Below are 22,353 nucleotides of genomic sequence, written 5' to 3'. Positions count from 1 at the left end.
CAACTGTGAGTTGGTCTAAGGGAGTAAATTTGCCTTTGCTTACTTAATGTGTTCATATTGTTGATCTAAGCAACAGTTTGTTTGTTTGTTTGTTTGTCTGTTTGTCTGTTTGTCTTTTCCAAATACACAAATGCAAAGCGGTGGTGCCTGCATGCCTCAAAAAACAAGCCACAATCATCCCCGGGCCAAATAACCATAACCCAGCCAGCCTGAATGACTACCGCCCTGTGGCCCTCACACCGGTACTGATGAAATGCTTCGAGCGGCTCGTTATGCAGCACATAAAATCCTGCCTCCCTGCCAACCTAGATCCCCTACAGTTTGCCTACAAGGCAAACTGCTCCACGGAGGACGCCATCACCACCACACTCCACTCCATTCTGTCCCACCTGGAAGGCAAGAACACCTATGCCAGAGTCCTTTTCATTTACTTCAGCTCCGCCTTTAATACCATCATCCCACAACAGCTTGTGGAGAAGCTGAGGTTACTGAACATGGACACTGGCATCTGCAACTGGGTCCTCAGCTTCCTCACACAACGGCAGCAGATAGTCAAGATGGGGAAAAGAACATCCAGCTCCGTCACTGTGAACACAGGGTCCCCCCAGGGCTGCGTTTTGAGTCCCTTACTGTTTAGCTTACTCACACACGACTGTGCTGCATCACATACTTCCAACAAGCAGCTGACGTCCTGGTGTAGGTCTCACAACCTGCTCCTTAATGTCAGTAAGACTAAGGAGATGGTTGTGGACTTTAGAAAAACCAGCAAGCTGGACCTCAGACCCCTCATCGTCAACGGGGCTGCGGTGGAAAGGGTCAACAGTGTTAGGTTTCTCGGAGTTCATCTGGCAGAGGATCTCTCTTTTACCACTAACACTGTTGCCATCAAGATAAAAGCCCAGCAGAGACTTCACTTGCTGAGGAGACTGAGGAAGGTTGGTCTCCCTACTGTCCAGGCCCGGCTCTAGCCATTTTGGTGCCCTAGGCGAGATTACTCCCAGGCGCCCCCCCCCCCCCCCCCCCCCCCAACAATGATCAATAATGATTATAATGATAACGTAGCAGTGTATCTGTATGTCCCCTCTGACCCCGAGATACACAACTTGCACAACAATCAGTAAAATGTCATTAAGTAAATCCTGGGTAAAGACATGAAAAAAATGAGTCTACAGTCATGAGAATAACCTGTTGTGATGCTTGAAATGGGTATACGAAAGTCTTAGCTTCACAAAAGCAATGGAATATACTGTATGAATAAAAGCTAATAGATACGTGTGGAAAACACGTTAAAATGAAATTTTGTGAAATTGCTTTTTGAGCATAAATGTTATCTGTCATTCTATTTTCACCAAATGTCTCAAATGTAAAATAAAAGAAGCTAAATATTGACTTAACATTACATTTCAAACTTCATGAGATGTGTGTATCCTAAATGAGAAATTAGCTTTTTTTCTCCAAACAAAATATCAACTAAACAGACAAAAAACACAACATTTACAATATTTAACCTATATAATGTACCCTATATATGTCACTGTGGTGCTGTTTAAGAGGTAAAAAAAAAAAATGGTTTGAGAGCTCAGCAGGTCTGCTGTGGCCCTGCTGTCTGAGCAGGCTGAAGTCTCAACTCTCTCTCTTCTTTTTTCAATATCTTCCTCATCAAATGAGTCAGAACTTTCAGCCTCTGAAGCACCTTCATCCTCCTCACTGCTTCTCTCTCTCTCCTAACGATTCTGCGGGTTCGAAGCGTTTCACAGCTGTTCTTTTGATTGACAGGTCGTCAAGGGCGGCGTAAAATGACCGAAATATAAACAAAAACATATCGAGACGGTCGCGCAAACGAGCCGGCATTTGCGCCGACTTTGAGGATTAATGAAACCAAGTATCCACACATATAATTAAAAATGTGGCGTTTCTAACAAGAAAACGGCTTGAAAGCATTCCCACTGCAGACAGGTACCTCTGCTGTGTGTGTGACTGCGGGGAGAGCGGAGGGCAGTACCAATGGGCATGTGGGGGAGAGGGGGGGGGGGGGGGGGGGGGGGGGGCGACTTAGTAAGTAATGTTGTAACATATTATATTATTACTTTTTAATAGGTATTGCTTTGCATTTAAATTAACGTGGGGTTATTTTTTGTATTAAGAAATAATAGTACCTAAAAATAGTGAAAGTTACACTTTTTTTTCTTTCCCATTTGTGGCGCTGGCGCCCCCTGGATGGACGGCGCCCTTAGCATTTGCCTATACGGCCTATGCCACGGGCCGGCCCTGCTACTGTCCATCTGACCACCTTCTACAGGGGCACAGTGGAGAGCATTCTCACCTACAACCTCACCTCCTGGTTCGGCAGCTGCACCGGCAACGAGAGGCGGCAGCTGAACCGGGTGGTAAAAACAGCCAGCAGGATTACAGGCTGCCCCCTTCCAACGCTGGTGGACCTGTACAGAAGGCGCTGCATCCACAGGGCAGCTGCAATTACCCGAGACACTCACCATCCTTCTCACAGCCTGTTCTCCCTGATGCCTTCCGGTAAAAGATACCGGAGCATCCGGTGCAGGACCACAAGCTTCCTCAACAGTTTTTTCCCCCAGGCTGTGAGAGCACTGAACTCTGAGAGCGCACTGTCGAATGGCTGTTAAGAATTGTTGCTGCACTTTAACCTTTAACCACTTTACCTTAACTGCTGCTGCTTTTTTTAAAATTATTATTACTATTAACTCATTGGCTGCCATTGACGTCTATAGACGTCAATCTAATTACAACCGTTCACTGCCATTGACGTCGATAGACGTCAATTGCGTTTTTCAACGGGAAGGGCTGGAGGACGGTCTGGCGGAGCTTGTCCATCAATATCAGGCTTGTAAACTAGTGTAAAGATGTGTAGCGGCCTGTAGGGGGCAGCAGTGCCCTCTTTGGATGAGAGATCAGCATGTATTACGGTATGAGAAGAAGAAGCGAGATGACAAGAGATATGCTAAAGAAACGTATGCACGGAGCCTATGTGTTCCGCACGTCGGCACATTATTGTACCGTGGGTGTCGCGGTAGTTCGGAGAGGAAGAGGGTCGCGATCGTGAGAAAACGACGGAGATCATTGAAAAAGACACCGACGACCGACACCGACGCTGGACACCGGCGATCAAGCCGGGCCGAGCGGCCGGTGAGAGCAGCAGCTGACGGTGCGTCACCACAGACCAGAGCCCAGCTCAACTGACGGCTCGGTGGACGTGACCCGAGCGATTCCGTCCGGATCAACCAGGAGCAGCAGAGACCCGTCCCCACGCTCCAGAAAGACATGAAGGTAATAATATAATACATCAATGGTAAAAAATAATAAAATAAACTAACTTGCTAGCGAGCTAACTTTTACTGCTTAGAGAAGGGCGGATCGCTTTGATCGGAAAGGTTAAAAAAAAAAAAAAAAAACTCCACATCACACTTGACTACATCTAAGAGATGTATTTTTATGGTAATTCTATATATTTCTATAATTTACAGGTGGTGGATCGAGCAGTGGTCGACCATGGGGCAGAGGTCATGTGACAGCTACAAACGTACAAAAAAGTTCATGCATTTTTACTGATATTTGTAAATAAATTATTATTTTGCCATCAAAAGTCCTTTCTCAGTGTTGTTTTTGTTGTTTTATAGAAGGAAAACACTGTTCAGATGTGTGAGGTGTCACTAAAGCAAAAAATATCAACGTCAAAGTCACTGATCTGCTTGACATGTTTCTTTCCACAAAAAGCTCGTTTTCTCAGTGTTTTGGTCAAAAACTGCTGTTTTTGGCGAAACCAGCCTACGTTCTACTGCTGTTTACAAAAGAACGGAAAAAGGTAGAAACAAACTTTTTTTTTCCTATTGAACAAAGAGAGTCTACTTTTCTCTTGGTAGTTTCGGTGTTTATATTGTCATAGAACACAATATTCTGTGGGTCTTATAAGATCGTTCAAAATGCTCTAAAATGGCTGGCAGTATGGGGCTCTCTGCTCTGAAAATGGCTGGCAGCCAATGAGTTAAGAGTATTTATTTAGTATCTTTTTAATTAACATAGGATTTTATTTTGTATGCTTTTATTCTATTTGAATGTTCTGATTTTTTGCACTGCTTTTAATCTAGGAGCACACAATTTCATCTCGTGTACACCGTACAAGAAATGACAAATAAAAAACCTTTGACCTTTGACCTTTGAAATGTATGCAGAATAAATCACACCCAGGGGTTAATTTGAGCCGGATCCTGCCGGAACAAGATCCGGCACCTCTTAATTTTGGCCTCCCTGTGTTCCGGTACTTATTTGGGCAGATCCGGCACCTCTCATAAAAAAAAAAAAACGTTTTAACTCATTGGCTGCCAGCCATTTTCAGAGCAGAGAGCCCCATACTGCCAGCCGTTTTAGAGCATTTTGAACGATCTTAAAAGACCCACAGAATATTGTGTTCTATGACTATGTAAACACCGAAACTACCAAGAGAAAGAGTAGACTCTTTTCTTTCAACAGGAAAAAAAAAGTTTGTTTCTATTTTTTTCCATTCTTTTGTAAACGGCAGTAGAACATAGGCTGGTTTCGCCAAAAACACCAGTTTTTGACCAAAACACAGAGAAAAAGCAGTAAAAGTTAGCTCGCTAGCAAGTTAGTTTTTTTTTGTTTTGTTTTTTTACCATTGATGTATTATATTATTACCTTAATGTCTTTCTGGAGCGTCTGGGGATGAGTCTCTGCTGCTCCTGGTTGATCTGGACGGAACCGCTCTGACAAGCCCGGGTCACGTCCGCCGAGCCGTCAGTTGAGCTCATAGCTGGGCTGTGGTGACGCACCGTCATAGCACCGTCAGCTGCTGACTCTCACCACTCGGCCCGGCTTGATCGTCGGTGTCGGTCGTCGGTGTCTTTTTCAATGATCTCCGTTGTTTTCTCACGATTGCTATGGCAATGGTTTATTACGTGGTTTATTGATTAAACCATTTATTGATTAAACCATTTATGCATAAATTCATATACATTTATAAACTTTATTTAATGAATTACATCATGTTTTCGTGAATCAGTTTTTAAATCCAAAGTACTGTATGTATTTATTATGAATAGCTCATTTATATATTTTTTTTCAATTCCCATTTTTTAATACCCATTTAAATAACAAATGAAAGGACGCTTCATTAGTTCATAATTATTATAGCTGTGATGCTCCTGGGCCTCCTCACTGTGCAGGGGTTAGAGGTAAAAACATAGACAGCAGGTCAAGATGAACAACACTAACAAGGCCTCAGTATGAGTGACAGTTGTGTGACAGGAGCAGCTTCAGATTATTTCATAAACTGGTGTGACTTCTGATGTTTCATCCTCACTGAGGATGAAACATTTATTTTTTATTGTAAAGCAGATAACTGCTTATTTCAGGGAAGTATTTCCAATGTGAAAACAAGGCTAGTTGTTCTTTTGACCAACGTTTCACTAATACGATCACCATATTTTCCATATGAATGAGTTCCAGATCATACATGTGCATCATACATGGAAGGTAAAAAAAACAAACTTGCATGCCTTTGTGTTAAGTTTTTTTCAGTATAGTAGCTGAGGTTTGTCAATACAGTCTTTGGACTGACTGTAGTACGACAGACAGCAGCACAGCTGACAGGCAGAGACAGGTGTGTCTCTGTCTTTAACACATCTGGAGGCTTTTTATTTGCTACATTGTTGTTTGATATCTTGTTTCATAACAAACTCTCTTGAACGTAAGACATTGTTCAGTAGACATAACAGTATATATTTTATATTTTATTACATTAGAATCTTGTATACAGTTTATTTGATAAATTAAATTACATTCTCATCAATCTCAATCATCTGTGACTGGTCATGTTTTGTCCATGTGTCCGATTAAAATATTAGGTAACCCTTTAATTCACAGGCCGCCAATTTTGTGATAATGTCAAGAAATAGCCTAAATATAACGGTCAATTTCATAGTAACGTCATGTTTTTCATAAAGGCAAAAGATTATTTCCAGTTATTTCTGGGCAATTTCTACTCAATTGTTATTTCTTGGCTATATTTCTCGACATTACTATGAAATTGACCGTTAGTTCTAGGCTATTTCTAGACATTAGACACAATTATTTGTTATTTATTGGCTATTTCTTGACATTATCACATAATTAGCGGCCTGTAAATTAAAGGGTTACCAAGTATTTAATGAAAAGATATATATTATAACATTTTACTTTATAAATACAGTATAAAAACAGTTTGGCACATTAGCACGTTGTTTCTTTCTTGTTGACAGGTGAGACGACCGGCACCACTCTCATATCCATCTGATAAATCTACTGCTACATCCAGCTTCGCTTAGTTTACTGTAATATTTACACTCTTGTTCCTACTGCACTGAAACTAACTGATGCTCCTCCCTTGTACGTCGCTTTGAATAAAAACATCTGCGAAGAAGGACTCAATGTAAAACTACTGTGACAGGTGTAAAAGGTGGAAACAGATACATTATGTCTTGTAATTTAACAGTGTCTTGGACCGTGTATAATATAATACACTCTCAGTAAACAGTAACCACAGGTTCCTGTCTCTGTTCCTATCTGTGGTTTTAAAGTGAAGACACAGTTGGATGATGTAGCTTTACCAGAGAATGTTATAAATTTTTCCAGCTGTCCCTCAGCAAGACAGTGAATAAGGGTCAAACTACTGCTATACAGTGCCAGCTGAGGTTATCTGACGTGGGCGGGTGTGAGCTCGTCATTCAGTTTAGTTTCAAACTGCCTCTTGGTGTTCCAGCATCTTCCTCATGTCCAGCAATGCGTCCACCATGACTTCAATCAGACGTTTTGCATTTGTTTCTTTGCAGGTGTTGGGAGGTTCAAAGCGTGACACTATCAAGCTGATGTGATCGCTCAGAATGCTGTAGCACACGTCGTACATGTCGGCAGTTTCAGGGCCAACACATGGCAGACAGTGGGTCTTTGATATAACCTGACCGGGAACAGAGGAGAGGATACAGTGGTTACTTATTCATATAGTGCACATCTATAATGTGTTTCTCTGATTTGGAAACAAATTGTCACAATTTGCCCAGAGAGGCCCGAGACAACTTGCCCCAGGGTGATATTTTTGTATCGCAAAATAAATAAAATTGTATTGTATAGCTTTGAATAGCACAGGTTGGCTTTTCAATATCAAAATACACCTGCACACTCTTATATTTTGTGCAAAAGTATTCTCATTGTACATGCTCAATTATCATAATGCAGTTTGATCTAAAAATTGAGATGATAATCATTCAGTAAAGAGCTAAATGATAGGGTTCCCAACAGGGTGTGTCCTACAGTATGGTCTACTCAGAAGTCTAGTGGACTACTTAAAGGGATAGTTAAACATTTGGGCAAATTGGCCCATTGCCATAATCCCTATAATCTTAAGAGGTTCATTACCGTTACTTGTCGGTGCAACCTATTTTTAGAACGGCGGAGCTCAGAGCTACGCTACAGAGGCTAATGGAATTTCCCGGTTCCCCTCATCAAACTCATCAAATACACAATCCAACAACTCCAAAATGCTCTTGTTCTCAACCGCTGATGCGCGTTCCCGTCGGGAGCAGTTTTTCGGCAAGCAGTCTCTGCATTTGCCTTGAAAACAACTCTGTCTCCTAACGTTCCGTTATTATCTCATAGTGTGGTGAATGTGCAGGTCACAACTTGTCCACCAGAGCGTTTTGGAGTCGTTGGATTGTGTATTTGATGAGTTTGATGAGGGAAACGAAGAAATTCCATTAGCCTCCGTTGCGTAGCTCTGAGCAGCTCACGGCTCTGCTCCGCCATTCTAAAAATAGCTTGCACCGACAAGTAAAGGTAATGAACCTCTTAAGACTATTTGGATTATGGCAATGGGCCAATTTGCCAAATGTTGAACAATCCCTTTAATATACTTAAATATACTTATGTACAGCACTCAACAAGTAGCCTATACTTTGATACTATGGATGTTTGCTCACAGTACAGTGGTATCATGGTACACATTAATGCATGACGCATCAAGAATGTCATTTAAAAAAACACAGTGGTGATGCAAAAGCAAACACTACTACAGAGTCAGAGTGTCATTAAACATGTGTACTGTACAGTCAGTGCTGGAGTGGCTATATACTGTAGGCAAAGTGATAGGATACAGACTAGATCTTTATCATGGTGCTATAGTGGTACCAGAGTGTCATTACTTCATGTCACTTACCTGGCTTGTAGAGATTTGATAGTCAAAAGCTTTGGTGAAGGAGGCGTCTGTGAAGAGTTCAGGCATGGTGATGTTTTCTTCAGCTGTCTGCAACCTCAGACCCAACAGATGTCCCTCTATTCCCTGACCGCTGACCACCTGATAGGATGCAAAACACACCAACACACACTTTATATTCGTCCTCATTTCCGTCAACCCTGTCAGTCGTTGAAATGCATTTCCTTCCCATTCACATTCATAAACCTGCTCAGTTCACACCCTTGTTTACCCGCTACTCTTCTGTCTACCCTTCACTGTTGTATAGCACTTCATCTGTGTCCCACCCAGATGTGTATTTACTACAGTATAACCTCCTCTCAGTCATTTAAACTGGGCAAGGACAATTAAATATACAGAGATGATTATAATATAGAACCTGATGTGTGTGAGTTGGAATAATATATAGAGACCACTGGGACTAATGTCTATAGGCTAATAAGCATCTTGTACATACGTAGCTTTGTATGTACATTTTATGTATGTAGCTATTCGGAGCAGATCACTGCTGAATGAAGCTCTGTTTTGTTTTTATTATGCAATGATAATAAATATCTATCAATCTAACAAACTGAATCATACTGAACGGGTGCTGCAAACGATACTCACCATGTTAGTGTACCACTTGTGTGTTTTTATAGCTTTCTTCAATAAATCAGCCTTCTCTGAGTTCTGTGTGAAACAAGAAAACAAAAGTGTTACAGCCACTGTAGATGATGTAAAGCAGCCTAATCAATTACCTCTGATCCGTCTGATATCTCAGACCAATCAAACATAACTGTGCTGGACACTAAATTACGGTCAGTGGTTAAGTAAAATCTTAGGCACAGAGACAATACTATGAGGGGTATCAAAACTAGAAATGACTGTACAATTAGATGCAGCTAGTAGTTACACATAGTTGATGATATAATAGTTGCACCATCACACCTTTATGTTGGGGTCATCAAAGGCCTTGACAAAGTCAGCAGAGGCCTTTGAGTTTGAATGGATGGCAGCTACACGGCCCAGTTTGAACATACGCAGGGAGGCTGGTTCAAAGGTTGGACAGCAGTGGTGGTGAATCCTGGAAACAAGCAGGAGAGATGTTCTCAGTGGTCCAACATACACACACACACTAATACTGTCACTCTGCAAACACATCAGAGGCAACAGCAACAACAGAAAAATACACAGCTCTCGTCTTGGTGGCACCGCAAGTCCGCGACAAACGCACCCGCAAACCATAATCTCTTGTTTATGACAGATAAGACTACACAAATACACACATCGTAACATGTATATGATAATCCATTAATCCACCCATTGTTTATAAAGGGGGCTGCACACAACCAGGAGGAGGCTTAGCAAAACAGTGGAGAAGTGACGGCTACTGGCTGGTACAATGTAAAGAGGAAGTCATTGTCGAACCCATCAAAATTTCTTAAAGGGACAACGAGGAGTTTTGGAAAAGCGAAGCGTTTTCACACTACATTTATGAGCCTCCACGTACACCGTGAAATTATTTGAGCGGCGCAAGACGGACTCATGTTTTCATCCATCCATCCATCCATCCATCCATCTTCATCCGCTGTGTCTGAATCCGGGTCGCGGGGGCAGCAGTCGGAGCAGGGATCCCCAGACTTCCCTCTCCCCGGACACTTCCTCCAGCTCTTACGGGGGGACCCCAAGGCGTTCCCAGGCCAGCCGAGTGACATAGTCACTCCAGCGTGTCCTGGGTCTTCCTCTGGGCCTCCTCCCAGAGGAAGTGATGTTGATGATGATGTAGATATGGAGGATACGCACTGATTGCACCGGTCATTTATGGGCTTTTTTAGTCGTGCCACTGTTGTTGTTTCAACACAATGTATTTTACCCCCCCCCTTTTTTTAATTGTGTGTCTTGTATCTGTGTTCTTTTTACTTGCTGCAACAATAATTGCCCTACGGGGACACAAATAAAAACCTTGAACCTTGAACCTCCCGGTGGGACATGCCCGGAACACCTCACGAGGGAGGCGTCCAGGGGGCATCCGATACAGATGCCCGAGCCACCTCAGCTGGCTCCTCTCGATGTGGAGGAGCAGCGGCTCTACTCCAAGCTCCTCCCGGGTGACAGAGCTCCTCACCCTATCTCTAAGGGAGCGCCCCGCCACCCTGCGGAGGAAGCTCATTTCGGCCGCTTGTATCCGGGATCCCGTTCTTTCGGTCATGACCCAGAGTTCATGACCATAGGTGAGGGTGGGAATGTAGATTGACCGGTAGAGTCCAACACGCACCTGGAACAGGTCTGACTTATTGCCGGCCATGCGAACCAAGCTCCGGCTCCGGTCATACAGGGACCGTACAGCCCTCAGCAGAGGGCCTTCCGACCCCATACTCTCGGAGCACCCCGCACAGGATGCCATGTGGGACACGGTCGAAAGCCTTCTCCAAGTCCACAAAACACATGTGGACTGGTTGGGCAAACTCCCATGCACCCTCGAGCACCCTGCGGAACTGCCACCTTACGGTGGTGGAGGGGTTTGAGCACCCGAATGATCCTAGGAGCTATGTTGTCGGGGGCTTAATGCCCCTGGTAGGGTCTCCCAAGGCAAACAGGTCCTAGGTGACGGGTCAGACTAAGAGCGGTTCCAAAACCCCTCATGAGTGAATTAATATCGAGGAAGTTCACGTCGCCCGGATCGGCGTCACCGGGGCCCCACCCTGGAGCCAGGCCTGGGGTTGGGGCTTGCAGGCGAGCGTCTGGTGGCCAGGTCTTGGCCCACGGGACCCGGCCGGGCCCAGCCCGAAAGAGCGACGTGGGCCCGCCTTCCAGTAGGCCCACCACCCGCAGGAAGGACCGTGAGGGGTCGGTGCGTTGGGTTTTGGGTGGCAGCCATCAGGATATCTCTAACACCCTATATAAACTTCTAATTTGCTAAAGTGGTGGTCAAGGGTCAATCAGTACTGACCTCACAAAACACAATTTAACCAAACCTCAAGACTTAACACAACAATTATGATAAAACTGTCACACAAACTGTTCATATTCCATCACTGGATAAACAGTAACTGAAACAGACAGACAAACACGAGGAGGTGATTCCAGTGAGATGTTTGTTCATTGGTAGCTCCAGTTACTGGCTGATGACCACACCCCAGCTCCAGGGATGGACACAGCCTGATGATTAATATATCCTATATTATAAAACGGAAAGGTGAAATCCGGCGATCTGATTGGTTGTTAACCGTGGTATATTGAGCATATACCACGGCTACTATTCTAAAGCCTTATCACAGCGTAGGCTATCACTCCGCCTCAGGCACGTATGACTGGTATGAATGGAAGTTGTTGTCATGTATCCATGACAACGGACTGTTGCCGTCCGTAGCAAAAGACAGCTGATGTTTTTACGATGTTAAAAAATGGACTAAAGTAGTTGAATTCACATGTTTAAGGTTGGCTTTCACCTCCGGGGAGGGTTAACAATGGTAGAGGGGACTGAGCAGTGACTTTCACCTGAAAAAATGCGGAGGAAAAGACGAGCTGCAGAGCTAACTTGGAGCTAACGTCTGGAGAGGTGGGACTATTTTTTCACAGTGAGATTTTATTCGATAATATGTATTTCTGGTTGAATAAAACTACATGAAATTGATTGCATATCCCTCTTTTATATTGCCTTTATTCGTAACCGTTTTATAAAAGCAATATATCACTCCAGTCCGTGGTATATGCTCATTATACCACTCCAAGGGGGTTGTCGTCCCTCCGCTTCGCGTCGGGCCGAACAACGCCCCTTAGCCGTGGTATAATGAGCATATACCACGGCCTGTCGTGATATATTGCTTAAATATAAACAGTCCGCCTCCACACTCACCTGTAGTAGGCTAGCTGTATAGCCATCTGCACAAATGCATCTGGGCTCATCTTGAGGGCCTTCAGGGCGTTCTTTCCAAAGTGGTTGAACGTGGTGATTCTCAGGGTCAGGTCACGAACCATTCTGTGGAGGTGGGGATGGGAGAGGTGTCAGCATATCTCTGTGTCTAAACCTAACAGTGGTCAAAACCTATTTAGAATTAGTTTGTGTTATACAAGTGAGTCTGGCTACTAATTGAGATTGTAAACCTTCATACCTACAATCTACAATAGTCCTGGATCAGTGATTCCTTCTGTTGAAGAACCCTGTATCTGAGTTTATTATTAGTTAGCTGTGCTGCTTTGCCAGTGGCAGTTGTTTGTATACTGAGCAACAAGCTCTGTGCAAGACTGAAAGCATCCTGAACCTACAGCTTCTGTGCACAACATAAATTAGCTCCAATAATTCCACGTTTCTGAAGAGGAGTCTGAACTTATTTTGGTACTGCAAGTTGCACTGTTTTGGATTCAAGTTGGTAAACAGATTTCCGTTCATTGTTCAAACTTACTGTTGCCCTATAATCTTTGGTGATTTAAAGGGACAACGAGGAGTTTCTATTTGGTTATAAAAAAGTATCACGTTAATGTGGATGAATCTACATTACCCACACTTGTTAATGGCTCCATTTTCGATAAATATATCGTTTTGTCTCTATCGTTATTTTGTTATTATTAGTGGTGGTGGAAATGCTGGTCGAGCCGACCAGCGCTTCTTTACTTTTGGTTTCGTGGCGAGTCATGAGAATAACGCAGCCGAATCGCCGTTTATGGTCGGAACTATGACGGTATGTGATCGTCTTCGGACCTCTGACCATAATTCTTGATGAATGAAAACATGAGTCTGTCTTGCGCCAGTTAAAGAATTATACTGTGCGCACGGAGGCTCATAAATGTAGTGTGAAAACGCTTCGCTTTTCCAAAACTCCTCGTTGTCCCTTTAAGAGATGATGCAGAAGGAAAGGACCTGAATAATATAATTTGTATGGTAGGAAAAATGCTTTATTTTCAAAGCTACGAAAAGACAACAATTAAATATAGAACGCTTCAAAGTGTTCCTGAAGTTTCAGTGGACACTTGAAAAAGATATTAATAGAATCAAATGGGTGGGGATTTTTTTTGTGTGTTTCTGTCCTCCTTTTGGTTTGTTTTACCATGTCCGCATATATTTGATTACTGTAGATAACTATAGATTTGTATTTGTGATTTATAATATACCAAGACTGACATTCCTCTGAGCGTGCTCACCTGGTTCATATACCTCTGGTTATATACCTTGATCAATCATACCGTTTTCTTTCTAAACTGTTGTGTTAAATTGGAAAAATGACCACTGCCAGATGTGGCTGTTCACACAGCAGCACATGGGTCTGTCTTTTTCGTGTAGGTTAAAACTGGGCTCACTTGTCAATGTGCTGCTTGGCCTCCTCAATGTCCTTCTTGACCTCAGGTGTAATGTTGAAGTGTAGTTTCTGGGGCATGGGCAAAGGCTCCTCTGGAGGTCGAGTGGTCTTTGGCTTCATCCTGTTTCCAGAATGAACGGAAATGAGACGTGAGACAGAACAAACTCTAATTTGGCAAAGAATAAAAATCCACAATTGATGGTGGTTCATAAAACTATATAAAAGTATGGACATCTGATGGCTGAGCAGCCTTCCTATTTGAAACGAGTTGGTTTATATTCACTCGTACCAGAGACGGGGGCTCGGGTCATTGTGACTTGGACTTGAGTCGACTCGAGTCGCTGTTTTGGTGACTTGACTTGACAAAAATAAAAGACTTGAGACTCGACTCAGACTCGGACGTTAAATGCTTGGGATTGATTCCATGTATTTTACTGAATATCAGTAATTACAATGCAAATCCAATTAATTGTCATACTTTTAAACAGGTTGAACGACTTGGCCAATGATGTTAACTGAGAGTTACTAATATCTTGTCTTTTCACTTTATTAAAGGGACAACTAGGAGTTTGTATTTGGTTATAAAAAAGTCTCATATTAATGTGGATGAATCTACATTACCCACACTTGTTAATGGGTCCATTTTCGATAAATAGGCTATATCACCTACAATAGCTCATTTACTGTTGGTCTACTCACATGAATGTTACAGTAAGGTCGCCCAGCCCCATACAGACTGTCCCATCCGCGGCAGAGTGTAAGCCGTTTGCACCACACGTCCCATCCTCTCCAATCATTATCTGACAAAGACATAAGATGCGCAAACTGAACATTAGCCTCATATCCCAACTCTGTTAGTTACATCACACCACACATCACACACAACACTACATCATCATTAGACATATTATTTATTTATTTTTCAATTCATTTTCTGGTCATTTAATCAATAAGTCACTTAGGACGATGCAACCACTACTACCTTTGCATATGTTTAACCTTTTTATCTGTTATTTGCACTTGTTGCTGGACCATATTGATATTGATATTTGACATCTGGCACTATTTTTTTCAGAGTTTTGTTTGTGTTTTTTTGTTTGTTCGTATGCTTTCCCTTTTCTCTTTTATCATATGGCACTGCAACTGGAACCAAAATTTCCTGAAGGGATTTCCTCAAGGGATCAGCAAAATCCATCTATCTATCATCTATCTGAGACAAACTGGTTGTAAAACTATACAAATAAAATTGCCCTGCCTTGCCTTGATCTCTTTACAATGATTTCCTTATCAGTGATATTGGTCACCAGCATCGTGATACACCATATAATCATTATTTGCTTATGTTAACTTATGTCACCTGTAATCCCTTGTCAAACCATCGATTCCCGCTGTTGCATTCACTGCCCCCTCCATGCAGCATCTGCAGAATGGCACTCTGACGCGTCTCATCTGGCATTCCGGCCTGTGCATTGTCCAAACACACAGTGAAGATGCTCCTCTCAATAGCTGACAGCGATTCTCTGTTGGTCTCATCTGGACACATCGGGGACATGCACAAAGATCAGGCTGCAGCAGTGCCATTTATCTCAAGCTTCTACTTTCACGTGGTCAATAAGGGAAAACTTCACATGCCATTCACGTGAATGACTGTTTTTCGGTGACATCAGGTCAGTGGTTCTTCAGGAGTAACTCACCCTGAATGAGGCAGTTGTAGGTTCTGCTCCAGATGTCTCGGTACTGTGTGGTGAGGATGCCGACAGGCTCCGTGGTGGTGTGTGGTGAGGCTTCACAGATCCTCTCCAGCTGGACATAGAGCTGATCGGATGTCAGCAGAGTCCCGTCACTGTTATGCACATCCAGTGCAAAGAACTGCATTCAAGGAGAGGACACACAAGAAAGAATGGATTACGGGCTCAGCATATGTGTGTGTACATCTGTATGTATACTCTATGCATGAGTGTAATTTATGGGCCCCTTTTCCACAAATTAAAATAGTTCCCAGGTGTCTTAAAGACGTGTCTGTGACATGCTTTGGTCAAAATACCCCAAGGATCAAACATCACAGCTCTTTTTATTCTCTCAAAACAGCCCTGTTCAGAACGGCTGGTTTCAGTGCATGTCCCTTTAAATGCAAATGAGCCACTGCTTGCCCCACCCCGCCCCTTCTATTGGTACCAGGTAGGGGTGGTATTATGCAAATTACAACAAACCACATGGATTTTAACTATAGGGAGCCTGAAAATTACAGATCTTTTTGTCAATTCTCACATTTTGGGGGCCGGAAGGCAAGACAAACACCCAAATATATGTTAAAGAGCCTTCAAAAAGTGTTATTTCCATAATATTTCCCCTTTGATTAAAAAGCATTCATCAGCACCGGGACACATGCCCCCCTCTCCATGTAGCTGTATGTAGTTATGTATAATTTAGAGTTGGGAGGCCGTGAACAGTTTGATTGTGCCAGATGACCTGGAACCCTGACCTGGCCGTTGTGCACCACACTGATGTGTTTGGGGGCATTGGGTGTCTTGGCGTGGAACACCAGAGAGTCCGTCTTCAGACCAGGGATACGGCAGGACGACAGCGCCTGGCTGTACTGCTTCATACACAGCGGCCTCCCTCCCATGTAGTCCACTGGTACTTTGTCACTACAAAACATACACTCATTAAACATGAACTCAGCCGAACTACAACATTTACACCTCAAGCTGCCTGATTCACTGGATGCTGAGGACTATTTGAAATTATATAGAGCTGCTTCCATCTTGACTCAGCTGTAGCCTCTTTGTCTAGCTAATAACACAAGTCTAGAAGGTCAGTATGTCTTCATTGGTGATGCAGTGTTTTTAAGAAACCTTTGTTACAGCTGACATTTTGAAATGTGCACTTAACTCTTTCGCGACCATTGACGAGTTAACTCGTCACAGCCTGCCGAACGTTCACGACCATTGACGAGCAAACTCGTCAAAACCGTTTTTTTACAGATTACGATAATAGACACTCTGAGGTACCCTGTGTGTGAATATGGTAGTCCTCTGATATGTAAAACTGTTTTAAACTAAAATCAAAACATAATATTTTTTATAAACTGTGTGATCTTGGTTTTGTTTGAGTAATCGTTCTCCTTGAATGCTGCTCTGGGGACAGCGTGCAGCGCTGTGCGGCTGTCGGCTACAGTGTTGCGACTTTCTCGCTGAATCTGGCGACTTTCCAAACCCTCTTTTGACAAAAGCGACCGACGACAAATGTGGCGACTTTTACCGGTGCTGTTACAAACGTTTATGGTTTGGAGACTCGGATCTGAAAGCCCGTTATCACGGCTGTTTTCACGGCGCTGTGCAGCAGAGCGGGCGCTCTGCAGCGGGGGCTGTGACTGGCCGCCCCCGCCACAGAGCACTCATCGCCGGCCAGTCACACAGCAGTGTCCCGGAGCTGCTGCGCTGCAGCCAGAGACCCACACCGCTGCACCGCTACTCTCCAGGCTGCCACACCCCCCAGATATGCCTACAAATATATTTATTTAGCCGTAGAAATGATTTGGGAGACATGCCACACTGCAGAGTAGCGGTAAAATGAGCAGATTGCCACTTGACACAAAAGTGCGTTTTTCTCTGAAACTAGAGCGGGAGCTCCGTTTTTGGAGAAACCCAGCTCTCTTCTTCTACTTCGTCCTCACGAACGAAACGGCGGAAAAACTCGCCGTTTTTTCGTGGAGCACGTTGTAAAGTCACTCTTCAATCACGTGAAGACCGTTTGTTTCTAGGTGACGTACAGAGTTCGGTTCGACGTGAGATAAAAGGTAAACAAATAGCCAAAAACATGTGGTCCTGAGCGGATGTGCTGAAGAATTAGTGTGGTCGCGAAAGAGTTAAAGGGATAGTTCAACATTTTGGCAAATTGGCCCATTGCCATAATCCCTATAGTCATAGCAGTAGGTTCGTTACCTTTAATTGTCGGTGCAAGCTGTTTTTAGAACGGCGGAGCAGAGCCGTGAGCTGCTCAGAGCTACACTACGGAGGCTAATGGGATTTCTTGGTTTCCCTCATCAAACTCATCAAATACACAATCCAACAACTCCAAAACACTCTCATGGACAAGTTGTGACCACCAATTCACCACTCTATGAGATAATAACGGAACGTTACCAGACAGAGTTGTTTTCGAGGTAAATTCATGCAAAACCGCTGATGCGCGTTCCCTTCAGGGGCAGTTTTTTGGCAAGCAGTCTCTGCATTTGCCTCGAAAACAACTCCATCTCGTAACATTCTGTTATTATCTCATAGCGTGGTGAATTTACTGGTCACAACTTGTCCACAAGAGCGTTTTGGAGTTGTTGGATTGTGTATTTGATGAATTTTATTAGGGAGACCAAGACATTCCATTAGCCTCCGTAGCATAGCTCTGAACAGCTCACGGCTTGGCTCGGCCGTTCTAAAAATAGCTTGCGCTAACAAATGAAGGTAGCAAACCTACTCCTAAAACTACAGGGATTACAGCAATGGGCCAATTTACCCAAATGTTGAACTATCCCTTTAAGACAATAAGTCTTGGCTGGATACAAGAAGAGCATCAGACCTGGATAAGACCGGTCTGTTAATGAGCTTGGGGTTAAACTCCAAATATGTCTGGGAAAATTATGACAATTTAAAGCAGATATCAGCTTCACGGCCGTTTCGGCTAATGCTGCGTTCAAGGCAGGCTTTTGAAACCGTAAGTTACAGCTTCAAGTCACAACTACGACTTGGTAGCGTTCCAGGTAACCCGTAGCTCGTGTTTTTACCATCCTGTTGTCTGTGAAAGTTCCCTATAACGGCCACTCGTAACTTCCGACCCGTGAACTCGTACCAGATCGAACTGGTATGACTTCACAGGAAGGAAAAACACAAAGTACGAGTTTCTTTGAACGCACCATGAGTTAGCAGCCCCCGCCCTTGTCAGGCATCAATTGGTCCTCGTGCTACGTCACCACATTCACGCGCATCCCTTGGCTGCACACACAGCCCTTCATGCCGTTCTCTCTCCTCATTGGATAACACTTGTATCCCACAAGGAAAATTTTCTCCTCGGGTTACAGCAGAGCAGAGTGACGGAGAGACTCGTGTTTAGGCTGAAATACTTCATGTAAGTGATTGCTGACGGAAAATAGGACTATTTAGGACTTATATTAACAAAAACATTCCACTGATATCTGCTTTAAGGTCGGTACTCACTTATCAACCATTGCACTTGCATTCAGGAGACCTGATACAAATTCAGCAGCAAACCTACACAGAGAAAACAAAGTAAGGACGGTTTTAACAAGAACTGTATTCTGACTCATACAGGTCATTCACCCACAACCCAAAACCTCAACACTGATCCACAATGAAACATTGTACATTTTATTTGTACATATTTGATTATTTTGTATATGTTGTCTTGTTCTTGTCTGTGTCTTTTTGACACTTGAACACAAAGTCTGTATGAGACAAAAGTGCCAAAACAAGTTCCTGTGTGTGTAAACATACTGGCCAATAAAGCTGATTCTGATTGTGTGTGTTTACCTTATTTGTTCCTTTTTACTCCTGAAGCCCATGTGGGGAAGGACTGTGCCGTGGTTTGAAAAAACTGTCAGAGGCTTCCGTTTGTCCAGAAACTCACACTTGATATACCCCTCTGTCAGCTGTGAACGAAAAGGTGCAAACAAAAAGACAGGAGCGATTGAGACATAAAAGAAGTTGCTTCATGGTGTTTCATGTAAAATGTTTGTGACGTGATCTTCTCCCAGTCTGAGGGTGATATAAATTACATCTACAAGAGGTGACGACGGAAACATGCTCTGATCTCCTCCTGGATGTAACTGTATGAAGTGTTGAAGTGTAGGATGCGGTGCAGCGTGGAAACTTCAAGTTTCCGTTCTGGTTGAAATGACTGCTGGCAATGACAGTAAAAATGCATTTTCTCTACTATAGATTATATGAATACATCAAAAGTACATGTGCTGTGTAACTTCTCTGTTACGCAGGCCACTTATAAAGCTCTGAACATATAATCTTATTTTTATCCCAGTTGTTCAAAGCAAAGTTGGATTGGTACATTCCAGATAGACAAACTTTTCAAGACGACCAAATCCAGAGAATGAGTGCTCTAAATGGGACTGCATATCACACTGAAGGCTGATAGGTCTGTAAACAACAGCAGCATGGAGGTAACTCTGTTTATTTGAAAAGGGGGTGTACGTATTGTTGTGCTCTTGGTTGTTTCTTCAATGTCTTAAAAAAGCAAATATACAGTACATTAGTCAAATACACTGTGAATATTTCAAACTTCAAAATTCAACTTCAAATTTCATTAAATTATCCTGTAGTAGGGGAAAAAGTTCTTCCATTGTGGAATAATCAAAAATTAACTTTATCACTGTGATGGTTTAACAATCAGGTGTAAAATATGAATCAATCATTGTATGGGCTACTAAATGTTGTTTAATTGACCAGTTTGAATTTAATTTCAATCACATTTTGTTCCTGAAATCCCCCCTGAATCCACCAAACTGGGATCAGAATAATCATGATTTTTTTTGATCAAAGTTTTCCCGATCCTACTAAATTTTTTGAACAACACAAACTGAGGGTTTTATCCAGATTAAAACCAAGACTGGATTACGTGATCTAATCTGATATCAGAATCTGTTTTTACTTTTGAACAACCCATTCTCAAGAGTTGAGCCAATCCATTATCCAAAATCCGATCAGATTACTTTTGGGCCCAGATTGTCATATAAAAAGCAAACAGACCAGATATGTTGATATATTGTTTAACTCACCCAGTTGTCAGTGTTGCTTGCTTTCCTCTCCAGGCCCCTCTGCAGTCTCTCTCCAACCCCCCCTGGTTTCAGAAAGTCCTCCATCAGCTTCTCTGTGTGTTTCAGCTCATGCGGCTCCACCATGGGCTCCAGGACGCTGAGGTAGAGCTCACAGGTCTGCTTGAGAGGGGGCACGGGCAGACTGGGCAGCGTGCTCTGCTGAGTCAGGTTTCTGCCAGCAACCAGAGCAGCTGCTGGTGTCACCGATGGACAAGGTTTCATCTTGCCCATCTTTGCCTGAGGGGTTACAAGAATGTATCTAAATACAAATGTCACAGCTTTTGTTTTCACTCAGTAATGTTGACTGTGCCCCAAGGGAAAACAACACATGGAGACCATTTACAAACAAACAGATCAGGAGAAGCTGATTCATGCTTTCATCTCCAATAGACTAGACTACTGTACCAGTCTTCTGACTGGACACCCCCCCAAAAGTATCAAACAGCTGCAGCTCATTCAGAACGCTGCAGCTCAAGTTTTAACCAGAACAAAGAGATCAGATCACATCACCCCGGTTCTTAAGACCTTACATTGGCTCCCAGTCAGCTACAGAATATATTTTAAAGTTCTGCTCCTGGTCTACAAATCACTGAATGGTTTAGGTCCAGAATACATGAGAGACATGTTAGTAGAGTATAAACCCAGTAGAGCTCTGAGATCTACTGACTCAGGTCAGATAGTGGAGCACAGAGTTCAAACCAGACATGGTGAAGCAGCATTTAGCTGTTATGCTGCACACAACTGAAACAAACTACCAGCAGAACTGAAATCAGCCCCAACTCAGCTATGTAAATCAAAATAATAATAATAATAATATTATAATTATAATAGTAATGTCATCATCAGCATCTTCATGTCTTTTTTTAATCTGTAAAACTGCATTGTACATAACTAAACTATATTATCATTTTAAAGTAGTTACTGTCAAATGATGAATTTTAACATTCACTCAAACTGACATATGAAGACAAATGAAGCAAAATCCAAGCTATACACTAATACATATATGCAAGTAGGAAATAGTACAGTATATTGCATAGTTCGTGACAATCTTGATTAGAAACAAGATGTCACCAGCTGTGTTATTAAGTGTGAAGGTTTGTCACTTACCAGATGTCTGCTGCAAATCCTCAACATGATGATCTGATACAGAGAGATAAATAGATTAGTTCTGTCTCTTAAAGCTCCAGTGTCCCCTATAGCTCTCTGACATTAACGGGAGAATGATCCAGGTCCAGGCTTTTTGTACAGGACTGTGAGGTCACCAACTGTCAAACTGAGTGGTCTAAGGGAGTAAATTTGCCTTTGCTCACTTAATGTGTTCATATTGTTGATCTACAGTAAGCAACAGTTTGTTTGTCTGTTTGTCTTTTCCAAATAGACAAATGTATGCAGAAGAAATGAATCACACCTGTTAACCGGAGCACAGGTAACTTATGTTTAATGCTGTCTATGGATATTCTCATTCATCCAGGTCATCGTTCATTTCTGGGCAAATTGAATCGTAGGCAACTGGACTTGTATTTGTCTGGGAAGACGTTTCGCCTCTTATCCAAGGGGCTTCATCAGTTTGTACGCAACAAGTCTCACTAGTCTGCACTAGGTAGACAAAGACAGTGGAGTAAGACCCAGGTGTGGGAGTGGTCACCAGAGTACCTGTGGGTGTGTTAACAAAGGTACTGGTTTCACTTGACCATTGTTGGGGTCCCCTTTAGAGTCCTGTGCCACTTGGGGAATGACAGTCAGGAGAAACCCTGGTGAACAACGATCGTTGAGAGTCGTTAGAGGTTGGGAGGGAATTTTCATATTATGCTCCAGGTTTGAAATGAGTGAAGTGAATATCTGCCATATGTTTCCCCTGAGTCAGTGAAAGAATATGTAAATCTTTCTGCAAGGCTCCCTCAAAGACCTTCTCCACTCTCAAATCAACCCATGTGCTGCTGTGTCATGGATGTGGACGGAGACTT

The 22,353-nt window shown here is 43.0% G+C and overlaps 1 protein-coding gene across 1 annotated transcript; it reads right to left on the bottom strand.

Annotated features, from left to right (window-relative positions):
• Nucleotides 1-11,273: 11,273 nt before the first annotated feature.
• LOC310984746 (carnitine O-acetyltransferase-like) lies at nt 11,274-20,617 on the bottom strand (the record flags this gene model as incomplete). Its single annotated transcript, XM_083970061.1, has 9 exons — nt 11,274-11,301; nt 12,108-12,230; nt 13,547-13,666; nt 14,245-14,345; nt 14,903-15,078; nt 15,240-15,414; nt 16,028-16,193; nt 19,089-19,207; nt 20,348-20,617. The coding sequence occupies 9 exons, from the start codon at nt 20,615-20,617 to the stop codon at nt 11,274-11,276; spliced, it is 1,278 nt and encodes a 425-aa protein (XP_083826187.1).
• Between the last annotated feature and the right edge of the window lie 1,736 nt (nt 20,618-22,353).

The sequence above is a fragment of the Trachurus trachurus genome (genome assembly GCF_905171665.1).
Source record: "Trachurus trachurus genome assembly, chromosome: 4".
NCBI classification, from domain to species: domain Eukaryota; kingdom Metazoa; phylum Chordata; class Actinopteri; order Carangiformes; family Carangidae; genus Trachurus; species Trachurus trachurus.
The sequence above is the reverse complement of the archived record's forward strand: the minus strand, read 5'-3'. Positions and strand labels throughout refer to the sequence as shown.